Source organism: Prunus dulcis, chromosome 3 (assembly GCF_902201215.1).
Source record: "Prunus dulcis chromosome 3, ALMONDv2, whole genome shotgun sequence".
Lineage (NCBI taxonomy): Eukaryota > Viridiplantae > Streptophyta > Magnoliopsida > Rosales > Rosaceae > Prunus > Prunus dulcis.
The window spans coordinates 3,669,909-3,680,980 of record NC_047652.1 but is presented as its reverse complement, the minus strand read 5'-3'; the positions used below and the strand labels follow the sequence as shown (position 1 = coordinate 3,680,980).

The window sequence follows — 11,072 nt, the reverse complement described above, 5'->3', positions numbered from 1 at the left end:
GCCGTTTGAAGGAATGAAATGACCTTTAAATAGTCCACAACTCCAGCTGCACCAAAACCCTAATTTCAGAGAGAAGCGCGCTAACGCACACACAGAACTTCCATCTCTCTCATTCTCTCTGACGGCAAGAGCAGCTTCTACGATCAGCCATGGGTATAATTTGATAGAGTTTTATTTTCCTTTCTTGTATGGATTTGGCGATATTTGATTGGTTTGTGACGGCGAGTGTGTGCTGTGCAGGAAAGGTTCACGGATCGCTCGCACGTGCCGGGAAGGTTAGGGGCCAGACCCCAAAGGTTGCCAAGCAAGACAAGAAGAAGAAGCCCAGAGGCCGCGCCCACAAGCGTATGCAGTACAACAGGAGATTCGTCACAGCCGGTAAGCTCATCACTCTCGTTTTCTTACATTGATTATTTTATGATTTTTTTGAATTAGAGTTTCTTTGGATTTGATAGCTTTGTTCAATTGAAGCCTGGGGGTTTTGTCTACGGGTATTGAAATGTGATGTTGGTCTTTAATTCTAGTGTTGTTGGGTGTGGTACTGGTTGTTTTGGTGTAGCTGTGGATGAAAATATTTTATTTAAGCATGTATTTGGGGAACAAAGGTTGATGATTTGGAGGTACTGATTATACTTTGGGTTCAATTTGCAGTTGTTGGATTCGGAAAGAAGAGGGGGCCTAACTCTTCCGAGAAGTAAGGTTGCTCTATGAGGACTTTTGCTGGTTTCTTATGAGGCATTAGTTTCATTTTGAAGTACGGATTTTGTAGTCAAACTATGGTTTAGATTTTCTACTGGCTCTGTTTAATTGTTTGGATTGGAAAATGCTTATTAATATGTGCTACTGTTGACCACATTATTGTGTGCTATTGTTCTTCCTAAGTTTTGATCTGCTCACTCCTCACTGTTCCAATTTTAGAATTGATTTTTGGTATATCTGGTGCCATGCCACCCTTGTATGTGCCTAAAAGAAATTACTGATGTTCTCAAATACGAGAAGGTTGAAAAGTTAAGGAGTAGTTTGTGTTTCTCGGACATCTTAGTTTAATAGATGATATATTTAGCTTTTGGTTGTTCGCCTCTCACAAGCCATTTGTGACAGTTCCCTTTTCCACAACTGACAACATTGCTCCTATCTTAACAACAGCATCACTGTTTCACTCCCTTCTCTTAGACTCTGACCTTGAGTGATATCCTGTTTTTCCTTCTCAAGGGGACCTATCTTTTCTGCTCCAATCTTTTAGGTTTAGACTAGCTTCTGGTTCTCTTTTTCTTTCCAGGTCCTAAGTTTTTAAAACAGAGATCTTTGTATTCTGGGTTCTCCTCTTCATTTAGTAGAAGAAAATAGTGAAACACGTTTCCTTAAATTTGGTGTTCCTTGGTGGAACAGGAGCTAGAGTTAGACCACAGTGCGGCCCTTCCAAAGTTGGCCTTTGAAAGAGACCCTGAATGTAAAACCCAGTTCTAGATGTTGTAGTTAAATAGACGAGTTGGTTTGAGGTACAAAGAACATGGATTTTGAAGGTTGAACAGGGAGTATATATGAGGAACAGAGTGATACTTGTGAAATCTGTCGTGATGATTGATCCACATAAGAAGCTGGATGAAATACCAGAGATAAACTTAGCTTCTTGGAACATGATAATTGGAGGCCTTATTATTGACTGGGGCGTTTGAGTCAAGTGGATTAATGTTGCAGTAGGTTACGAACATTTAGGGCTGTCTTGACTGCAGGACAGTTTCATTCATGTTCTTTGAGGGTTGATCTAGTTGTTGATACCAGCTCTTGTGCATTGGTTTACCATGAATTGTATATGTGTATCTTGGGACCCATCTTTTCTAAAGGGAGGTGGATGATGCTAGCAGATTGTGATTTTGATGGAACTCCATCAGATTCATAGCAAAGAGAGGGTGTAAAGAAGCGATTTGCTGGCTGTGGATGTGATGTGAAAAGTAGTGATAGTTTGAGGTGGTGTGGTTTTCTTGATTGTCCTTTGAATAAGACATGGAGGTTGGAATGTTTTAGGAGTGGAAAAGGGCAAGTCCTTTTATACTGCCAAAGAGGCTCTTGATTCTATTGTAAGTAACTAGTAGTGAGGTGGGTAGGAGTTGGAGGGTGGTTATGGAGACAACATCATAGCCTCTTCGTTTTTAAACCTTTTTATTGAGAAAAAAAAAAATTTGTTTCTGTTGTTTTTAACATTTTTAGGAGGCAAAGCTCGTAGAATCCAACCCTTACTGCGTATGAATATGTATATTTCAGAGCCATATTCCAGTACTTCCTTAAGGTTGACTTCGATGAAGTGGCTTTATAATATTCTCATACGGAGCCAATGAGGGTCCAATTGTCAAATGTTGAGTTTCTCAACATGTTGTCCAGTAACGTTTACTTCATAATAATGTAAACGTTTAATATCAAAGGAAAGACAAGAAGAAAAGAAAAAAGCTTTGAGGCCGGCCAATTGATATGTCGTTGTTCACACAGCCGTTTCGCTTATCAGTCGTTTCGTAAAGGATGACAAAAGAGACAGAAACCAAAAACCACCACCTTTTAGCAAAAGTTGAATCGAATAAAAATATTCCCTCACATAATGTGATTCTCTTTATTTGGAGTAATTTTTGCATATTTCGGGTACACTAAGTTATACACAGGACATATCGAAATATTTTATTTTTATTTTAAAAAAACAGTGCAGTAAGTTGGAGACGTATTTAGTTTGGGGTAAAGGCTCGTATAATTGGTAACAAAGGTTCTAATTAAAATTACTGATAACATTCCTATAAGGGTTCTTCTTAAATTTGTTATAGATGGGTTTGGGCAAGTTTTAATATAAAAATTCAAAGATTTTGTTTGAACAAAAAGGAAAGAAAAAAAAAATCAAAGGAAATATGGAAAGAATTAAGGGAAACTGAGAAAGTGGAACCAATTGATTGACACAGCAAACCCGCCAGAGCCCTAACACGTGCACATAGAAGAAGCCACAAAACACACACAAACGCAGGAAGAGAACATTAAAACAAAAGGCATAAGCCACTGAGGCACGATCGCGTATTTGCCTTCGCTTTGCTTTCCCCATACTCCAAAACGACCAAAACAAAATCCCCCAAGACACCCTCCTCGGTTTTTCCACCCCCCTCACACACTCTCTGTTTGTCACTCTCTCTCCCTCTCTCCCTCTCTCTCTCTTTAATGCTTCAGTTTTTACTTTTCTCTTCCTACTTTTTTTAAAGTTTCAAACAGCCCACGGGACATATAAAAACAGAGAGGAAACAGAGCCCCTTAAACCTCTCTCTCTCTCTCATCACAAACAAAGCACAAATTCATTCCCTCGTTCATTCAATGGAAGCCGGCGCAACTCAACACAATTGAAGTGACAAAAGTGTGAACCGATCTGCTTTGGTTCCTCAAACGTATCTGGCATTCACTCAGCCACAAATAGCCCTGTTTGTACAACGCACATGGTAATAATAGATTCTTCCCCGTTTCGTTTTTTCCTTTTTTGTCTCTCTCTGTCACCAAGTTGCATGTTTGTTCATATTTGCCAAGAATATGGGAATATTAGCTTGTGATTTGAATTCTGATCCGAAACTTTCTTGTTCTTGCCTAGAGCCTTATGTTTAACGAATCTCATGTTTGGCGAAAGGACTAATGTTCTTGACTTAATGATGTGATCTTGATCTGGTTGAATCTGTGATGCATTATGGGCTTCCGTTGTTGCATATATTTGAAAATCCATACCGCAAAAACCAAACTTTCTTCATTATTCTTATTGTAAAGTGCTATTTCAGAATCTGGGGTAAGTCAAATTCAAAAAAAGGGTGTTGCTGAATCAGATGTTTTTCAGACCAAAAAAATAAATCAGATGTTTTGAAAATTACATAACCCAGAACTTGAATTTGAAATTTTTTTTTTTTTTTTTTTTCTTTGCGGACAGTTGGGTTTGATTGAGATTTGAATCAAGATGCAGTCAAGGGTGGTGGCATTGGAGGAAGGCAAGGACCCTGCTGCTGCATTTAAATCCAGCCATGCTAGGGCCTTGCCTTTGAGACTAGTTCAATTTCTTGTGATGTTTGTAGTTCTGGGTATCGGGGTTTCGATTTTGAGTATGCACACCATTCGGTTTTTTGGAGTTCAACATGTGGCTCCAACAGCACCATCCACTATTAGGCCTTGCTTTGAAGAGCCAAATAGTTTAGAAAGCCGGATTAGACCTCCATCTAATCTGTTGCACGCCATGAATGACACGGAGTTGCTTTGGCTGGCTTCATCTGCTCCTCAAATAAACGACTATCCTTTTAAAAGAGTTCCCAAGATTGCTTTCATGTTCTTAACTAAGGGACCATTGCCAATGGAACCTCTTTGGGAGCGGTTTTTTAAAGGACACGAAGGGCTTTACTCAATCTACGTCCATTCACTGCCATCTTATAACGCTAATTTCTCGCCTTCGTCAGTGTTTCACAAGAGACAAATCCCAAGCCAGGTATCTTAAGTCATTTCATAATTATTACTAGTGCTCCTACATGCTTTTTGACAATTCTCTAGAATGATTCTTACCCTGATTTTCTTAATGGCATTCCTCTCATTGAATTTGTTTCATGCATTTGGTGTGCATCTTGTGAGATGGTGCCCCATCTGTGGTTTAATAATTAGGGGAAGTGTAAACTTGCCAATAATGAAAATGACTTGATCAAAAAAATGTGTAAAATTTTGAATTTATTGATATTGGGGCATTTCCCCTTTCTTATTCAATAGTACTAGAATAATATCTCCAATCTCTCAGCAGTCAAAATCTGTCCTTTAAGTTGTACACTGGGTTATGAAGATTGTATGCTGATGTTCATTTGCATTGTATGTTTAAAAGGAATACTTTTGAATTTTTCATTTAAAAGGTATTTAAGGATGAGCTCCTGCAGGCCATGTATGATCTAGAAATCTTTATTTGCTGTTCTTATGTTGTTTCAATTCTGTAAGCTTTTAACTTTCCCAACTTTGATCAAATAAAAATACCTTGTCTGAATCATATGTCAATTCTTGCCATGTTTTGGTGTCGTTTTGGAGCATTCTCTGACCATCCCTGTACAGCGCGCATTTTGCTTCCACATTTACCAATGTTTATGCACTTCAATGGAGTTTCTAGTGAGAGTAATAAGTTCGTTGATCAGTAAGGAACATGTTGTGGTTATAAATTTTTTCCCCTGTTGGTTATTTACAGAAAAGGGCACCTGATTATCAAACATTAGATACCTTTATGCACACACAGAAACATTTCTCTGACATGCCTCTTTCCTACATTTAGCACTTTATATTGACAACATTAGAACATTTATTTTCTAACTCAGTAAATTTTATGGCAGCCAATTCTTTGACAAGATTCAGGCAACTCAATAATTTTCTATGGCATCTTAAGCATATTTTTTGGAACTTACTTGTTCTCTTGTATTAAGACATGTGACCATTTATATTATATGATTCAGGTAGCAGAGTGGGGAGAGATGAGTATGTGTGATGCTGAGAGGAGACTCCTAGCTAATGCGTTGCTCGACATCTCAAATGAATGGTTTGTCCTCCTTTCTGAGGCATGTATTCCTCTCTACAACTTAAGCATTGTCTATCACTACTTATCAAGATCCAGGTACAGCTTTATGGGTTCATTTGATGAAATTGGGCCATATGGGAGAGGACGCTATGATGGGCGCATGGCCCCTTTGGTCAATCTCACTGAGTGGCGTAAAGGGTCTCAGTGGTTTGAGATTAATCGGAAACTTGCAGTTAGAATTGTAGGAGACACAACTTACTACCCTAAGTTCAGAGACTTTTGCAAACCAGCATGTTATGTGGATGAGCACTACTTTCAGACAATGCTTAGCATCGAGACTCCACATCTTTTGGCAAACAGGACCCTTACTTATGTGGACTGGTCAAGAGGTGGTGCTCATCCAGCTACATTCGGCAAAGCTGATGTTACAGAGGAGTTCTTCAAGAAAATTGCTGGAAGTGACACATGTCTTTACAACAACCAGCCAACCTCACTCTGTTTTCTTTTTGCAAGAAAGTTTGCCCCAAGTGCTTTGGAACCTCTATTAGAATTAGCATCCAAAGTATTTGGATTTTGACATATCATTGGCTTCTAAACTGCGCGTTTAGCAAAGTTCTGATGGGAGCATGCGAGTGTAGTTTTGAGTTAACCCCAGACCTGTCTGTTGAGATTGATTCCTTTTTACCCAAATTCAATAGGTTTTTTGAAACTTAATGTTAAACCATATTGTATGTATAGAAAAATAGGACCTAAAAAGTAGCATCTTAGAAATTTTTCTGGTACAATAATGATTTATATTCATATCTGGTGGGGAATTGATTGAATGTAGTTCTACTGTTACATATTTCATTCAATAAATATCCTGACCTCCCATTTCCTTTTCTTTTTCTGAAATTTTCTTACTCCATTTCTAGTACTTATAAAACAATCTCCTGATGCAATGGCAGCTTGAAATTTGGTTCTTTTTTTTTTTTTGGGTTATTCGTAGCAATGGTCCCTCAACTATATTCGAAGTTACATCTTGGTCACTCAACTCAAATATTAGTTGCAGAGATCACTCAATTGGGTGTTGTGTTGCACCATTAGTCTCTACCGTCAAGTCCGTGATTTTTTCTGTTTAAAATGATGATGTGACAAGCTTCTCTTAGATTATTGATGGGCAAATGTGACTTTTCAGTTTGGATTATTTGTAGCATTGATCCCTCAACTATACTCAGAATTACATTTTGGTCACTCAACTCTAAAAAATAGTTATAGAGGTCACTCAATTAGGTGTTGTGTTGCACCATTAGTCCCTACCGTTAGAAAGACTTGACGGTAGGGACTAATGGTGCAACACAACACCCAATTGAGTAACCTCTGCATCTAATATTTGAGTTGAGTGACCAAAATGTAACTCGGAGCATAGTTGAGGGACCATTGCTACAAATAACCCTTTTTTTTTTCAAATGAAGCCATGGGGAATTCGGATACAGAGATAATTGCTCTTGATTACTTAATATATTTGAACATAGTTTATATTACATGGGGGATAAAATATATTGAAAAGATTAACCTCCCCTCTAACTTTCTCTCTATTTAAACCTCATTAACGAAATACCTGCAGCCTAGAGAAAGACAAAATAGGTACATGTGTAATAATAGTTCATGCTGTTATTATGTCTCCAAGTTTGAGCCCTTCATGTAGAATCCCTTCTAGTGCAGGGGCCTCTATAATGGTCTGAGGCAAAATGCTCATCGTTGTACAATTTCTGAACTCTCATCACTGAGGGAGGAAGACCATCGGTTTAGAAAGAGAATACCAAGACGGTACCCAAAACCACCATGCGTAGATCGTATTATTATTGGCAAATGCGTGTATCGCGGAGCATCATCCAACTTATTTGACAAATATGATCTCAAAATTACAACATCAATGAGAGCTAAACCTTGGTATATTTGTGTATAATTTACCTAGGAAAGAATCATTTTGGTGCACAGTTGCTGCAATATGAATCTCATCCTCCAATACTCAATGAAGACTTGGTAATGTTTGAACTAACAAATTAGTCACTAAGCCCTTTATAATTCATCATGGTATTCTTGTTCTGACAAAGGAACTTCCTGTTGGAGTTCAAACAAATACCTAATAGCCAAAGAAGCGTGAAGTGCAGCACCAAAAGGAAGTGCATCTTCATTGATTTGGAAGTGAGGTGAATGTGGCATATGCAGAGGTCCAAGTTTGTCATCTGCCATTCCAAGCAAGAAAAAGTATCCAGGTATTGCCTCTTGGTAATATGCAAAATCTTCAGATCCCATCAATGGTTGATGGTCTTTGACTCTGTGGATACCAAGCATATCTCCAGCTACATTCCGGAAGTGTTCTTGCAGGTCCTTATGGTTTATGGTCGGGGGGGACAAAGGTTTCTCATCTTCAAGGAAATTGACAGTTGCACTGCACCTTTGTACAGAAGCTTGTCCCATTATGACCTGTTAAAAGAAGCAAATCAGCTTTTTGTTGCCAAAGTTTTGGAACGTGTGGTTGTTTGTATTAGAAGAAAAACCATTTACACAGAGCTTGAAGACGAAACCAAAATGAACAAAGTATCAATATGAAAATAATTAAGTACTGAACTAATTATTTTCTTTGAATATATTCAAGAAAACAAAGAAATTAATCAATCCTTTCATAATATACATATTACATGTGTGATTTGACTGACCTCCTTAATGCGCTGCTGGAGTTGCATTAAGCTCTCCTGTGTTAAGGCACGGAAAGTGCCACCAATTCTGACAGAATCTGGAATAACATTGAATGCATCACCCCCTTGAAATTTTCCAACCGTGACTACCTGAAAATATATACTTTAGTTGATTTGAGAGCATTTACAAAATAAATAACGTTGCTAATCATGAATTAAGGAAGCCAATAATTTATGCAAATGCACCAAGTTCTAACAAGAGTAGAACAAATGACATGAATTTCCAAAGGATAGGATTATTGGAGGATAAGAAATTGGTGAACAAAATGTTTGAAAGTTGACGCTAGAGGATAAGATTCCTTCAGTTCTCTTCAAGAGAAGTTCAATAATATTTGATAATACTCTTGCATCATCAAAGAGTAATTAAATATCTAATGTCTGACCACCCCTTATAGCCTCGCATATTTGAAAATGAAAAATGAGGTTTTCTCTTCCTTTCATTTCCTCTTCAATCTTCATTAATGGCAGTAGGCAGGACAGGTCTGTGATTTTAATCTACTTCCGAATACCTTAAGTACCGCTAGGTCTTCCTGCAACACCCACTCCACCATAAAAAGGAAAGCTCTTCCTCTGTATCTCAATGTTGCCATTTTCCTTATCACAAAGTTTATTTCTATACAACCAAAGACTGAAAAAAAATGCAGTTGGGATAGTTTCAGACGGTCACTACTATGTTAGACTGCACACCAAAATGCAGAACACCACTGTAATAACTAGTGCTGCAGTCATTTTACAAGGGGATGAATCTAAAGTAGGTTCTCAGTTATCATTGTTTAACAAAAGCAAGCAGCAAGCAGCAAGCAGTGCCATCTATATTCCAATCAAGTTATCGTAATTTTTCAGTGAGAACGGACGAGTGTAAACAATCTAAGTAAGAACCCAAACAAGGAATCAAAACTCCATAGAAATTGTAATAAGATTGGTTCACACTACATAAGAATGTAACAGGTTTTACCTGTGAGTCCAGTGGATCAGCTTCACGTGAAACAAGATGTTGCAAGCTGACAATCACATTTGAAGCTGCCAGTATCGGGTCAATCGCATGCTGAGGAATGGCTGCATGACCGCCTTTTCCACTTATTGTGGCTTCAAAGAAGCCACTTCCTGCAAAAAAAGGACCAGGTCTGGAGGCCACTTCAGCTATAGGTACGTGGTTTGCAACATGCAACCCAAAAATAGCATTAACATTCTCTAATGCTCCGCCATCTATCATTTTCTTAGCCCCTGCTCCTCCTTCCTCTGCTGGTTGAAATAGAAGAACAACTGTTCCCTGTTAAGACAAAAAAATTTGGATGATATCAGGCATCCAGAAAATAACTATCTTATGAGAATAATAAAATTCGCAATAACCTATGAAGCCGTTTATACATGTTATCCATATAAAATACACATTTTCTCCTAAGCGGACGTCCGAAAGTTATTACTGTGTTGACGCCATGTATTTTGTACCACCCTCCCTGCTTTCCTCCTTGTTTACAATGGCAATGCATGGATAAAAGATTTTTCCTAATCCCCTAATTCTTGTATGTAATTTTTACCAATTAAAGTCAGGAGTGTTGTAGAGTAACTAGTGAACAACCACAGAAGGTAATATTTCCTAAAAAATGAATGAACATTAACTACAAGTTCAACAAAACAAACCTGTAAATCTTGCTCATGTTCTTTAAGGATCTTTGCCGCACCAAGAAGCATTGCGACATGAGCATCATGCCCACAAGCGTGCATTTTCCCAGGAACTTTACTCTTGTGCTCCCACTCCACCATTTCCTATAAAAACATTCGATCAAGTTCAGAACAAAAGGATGGGAATGGGGTTTCAGGCTTTTATAAATTCATAATAACCAAACCTGCATAGCCAGAGCATCCATATCAGCTCTTATTGCAACAAAAGGCGGTTTTCTGGTACCAATGAACCCTACAACACCTGTAACCGCAATTGGGTATTTATAGTCAATACCCAGTTTATCCAATTCTGCTCTGACCAGCTCACTGGTTTCAAATTCCTCATAACCCAATTCTGGGTTTTCATGTATTTTCCTTCTGATTCCCACCATCCAATCAAACACTTGAGGTTTCTGGGCAAAATCAAGTAACTTGAAGGGGATTTCTGAGAGCCCATTTGAGCTCACAGAGGAACTTGAGAATATAGTTGTTGGACCAAACACAAAAAGGACTATAATCAAAGAGACTTGCATGTAGAACTCCATGATCTTTCTGAAACTGAAAGCTCGACTGATGATTGAAAGTACAAAAGAAAGTAAAGAAAGCCAAGTTACATAAAAAAGAGTGGGAGTTTAGCAAAATGTGCGCAAAAACATTGGAAAATTGGTGGCTGCTTGCGCTGGTCAGACAGACCGCTCAGTCAAACAGTTGATGTACGACAAGATATGAGTCAATTTAAGTGTGAAAAATTAAATAAATCGGCTCTTGTTATAGAATTAGCATACTCAGAAAGTATGATAAGTATCATTAAATATTGGAAGTATATTGAGAGTGGAATTATATTTTTTCTTTGTGGTATTTACATTAACAGAATTTCTTCTCAGATAGAACTCATTCTCTCTTTTCTTCTCTGACTCTCACTCCTTTCTTTTCTAATTAGTTGTGTATTTTACAACTTAAGAGGAAGCCTATTTATAGGCAATTAGAATGGCCTCCCGTGGATGCATCTTCAACATTTTCTCCCAACATCATCATTCATCCCAACATCATAATTTCATTTTTTAACTAATACCCCCTTACTTTATTCATGTGAACTTCACTTCTTACTTTATAACACTCCTCATTAAAGACCA

At 38.0% G+C, this 11,072-nt stretch overlaps 3 protein-coding genes across 5 annotated transcripts; 2 read left to right on the top strand and 1 right to left on the bottom strand.

Moving 5' to 3' along the window:
• Positions 1 to 40: 40 nt before the first annotated feature.
• On the top strand, positions 41 to 890 carry LOC117622424 (40S ribosomal protein S30). The gene is made up of 3 exons (XM_034353091.1): positions 41 to 153; positions 241 to 378; positions 652 to 890. The coding sequence occupies exons 1-3, from the start codon at positions 150 to 152 to the stop codon at positions 696 to 698; spliced, it is 189 nt and encodes a 62-aa protein (XP_034208982.1). The 5' UTR covers positions 41 to 149; the 3' UTR covers positions 699 to 890.
• Positions 891 to 3,062: 2,172 nt separating this feature from the next.
• On the top strand, positions 3,063 to 6,421 carry LOC117623401 (glycosyltransferase BC10). 3 transcript variants are annotated; one of them, XM_034354365.1, is made up of 3 exons: positions 3,063 to 3,461; positions 3,962 to 4,480; positions 5,475 to 6,421. In XM_034354365.1, the coding sequence occupies exons 1-3, from the start codon at positions 3,459 to 3,461 to the stop codon at positions 6,111 to 6,113; spliced, it is 1,161 nt and encodes a 386-aa protein (XP_034210256.1). In that variant the 5' UTR covers positions 3,063 to 3,458; the 3' UTR covers positions 6,114 to 6,421. The 3 variants fall into 3 exon arrangements, with proteins under 3 accessions (XP_034210256.1, XP_034210258.1, XP_034210259.1); XM_034354367.1 differs by having other exon boundaries at positions 3,064 to 3,461; positions 3,935 to 4,480; XM_034354368.1 differs by lacking the exon at positions 3,063 to 3,461 and adding an exon at positions 3,481 to 3,796 and having other exon boundaries at positions 3,935 to 4,480.
• A 925-nt stretch (positions 6,422 to 7,346) lies between these two features.
• Positions 7,347 to 10,658, bottom strand: LOC117623201 (IAA-amino acid hydrolase ILR1-like 4). Its single transcript, XM_034354090.1, has 5 exons — positions 10,125 to 10,658; positions 9,919 to 10,044; positions 9,233 to 9,547; positions 8,239 to 8,367; positions 7,347 to 8,005 (listed from the first exon to the last, which is right to left on the bottom strand). Exons 1-5 carry the CDS (start codon positions 10,482 to 10,484, stop codon positions 7,598 to 7,600), a joined length of 1,338 nt encoding a protein of 445 aa, XP_034209981.1. The 5' UTR covers positions 10,485 to 10,658; the 3' UTR covers positions 7,347 to 7,597.
• Positions 10,659 to 11,072: the final 414 nt, after the last annotated feature.

Bases quoted from the DNA above. Each gene is read 5' to 3' on its own strand.
- LOC117622424 (XM_034353091.1), top strand. The intron at 379-651 runs GTAAGCTCATCA...TTCAATTTGCAG, and splicing joins CAGGAGATTCGTCACAGCCG to TTGTTGGATTCGGAAAGAAG.
- LOC117623401 (XM_034354365.1), top strand. The intron at 4,481-5,474 runs GTATCTTAAGTC...TATATGATTCAG, and splicing joins AGAGACAAATCCCAAGCCAG to GTAGCAGAGTGGGGAGAGAT.
- LOC117623201 (XM_034354090.1), bottom strand. From the start codon at position 10,484: ATGGAGTTCTACATGCAAGTCTCTTTGATTATAGTCCTTTTTGTGTTT. The intron at 10,045-10,124 runs GTTTGGTTATTA...ATGTTTTTATAG, and splicing joins TGGATGCTCTGGCTATGCAG to GAAATGGTGGAGTGGGAGCA. The intron at 8,368-9,232 runs GTAAAACCTGTT...ATATATTTTCAG, and splicing joins CTGATCCACTGGACTCACAG to GTAGTCACGGTTGGAAAATT.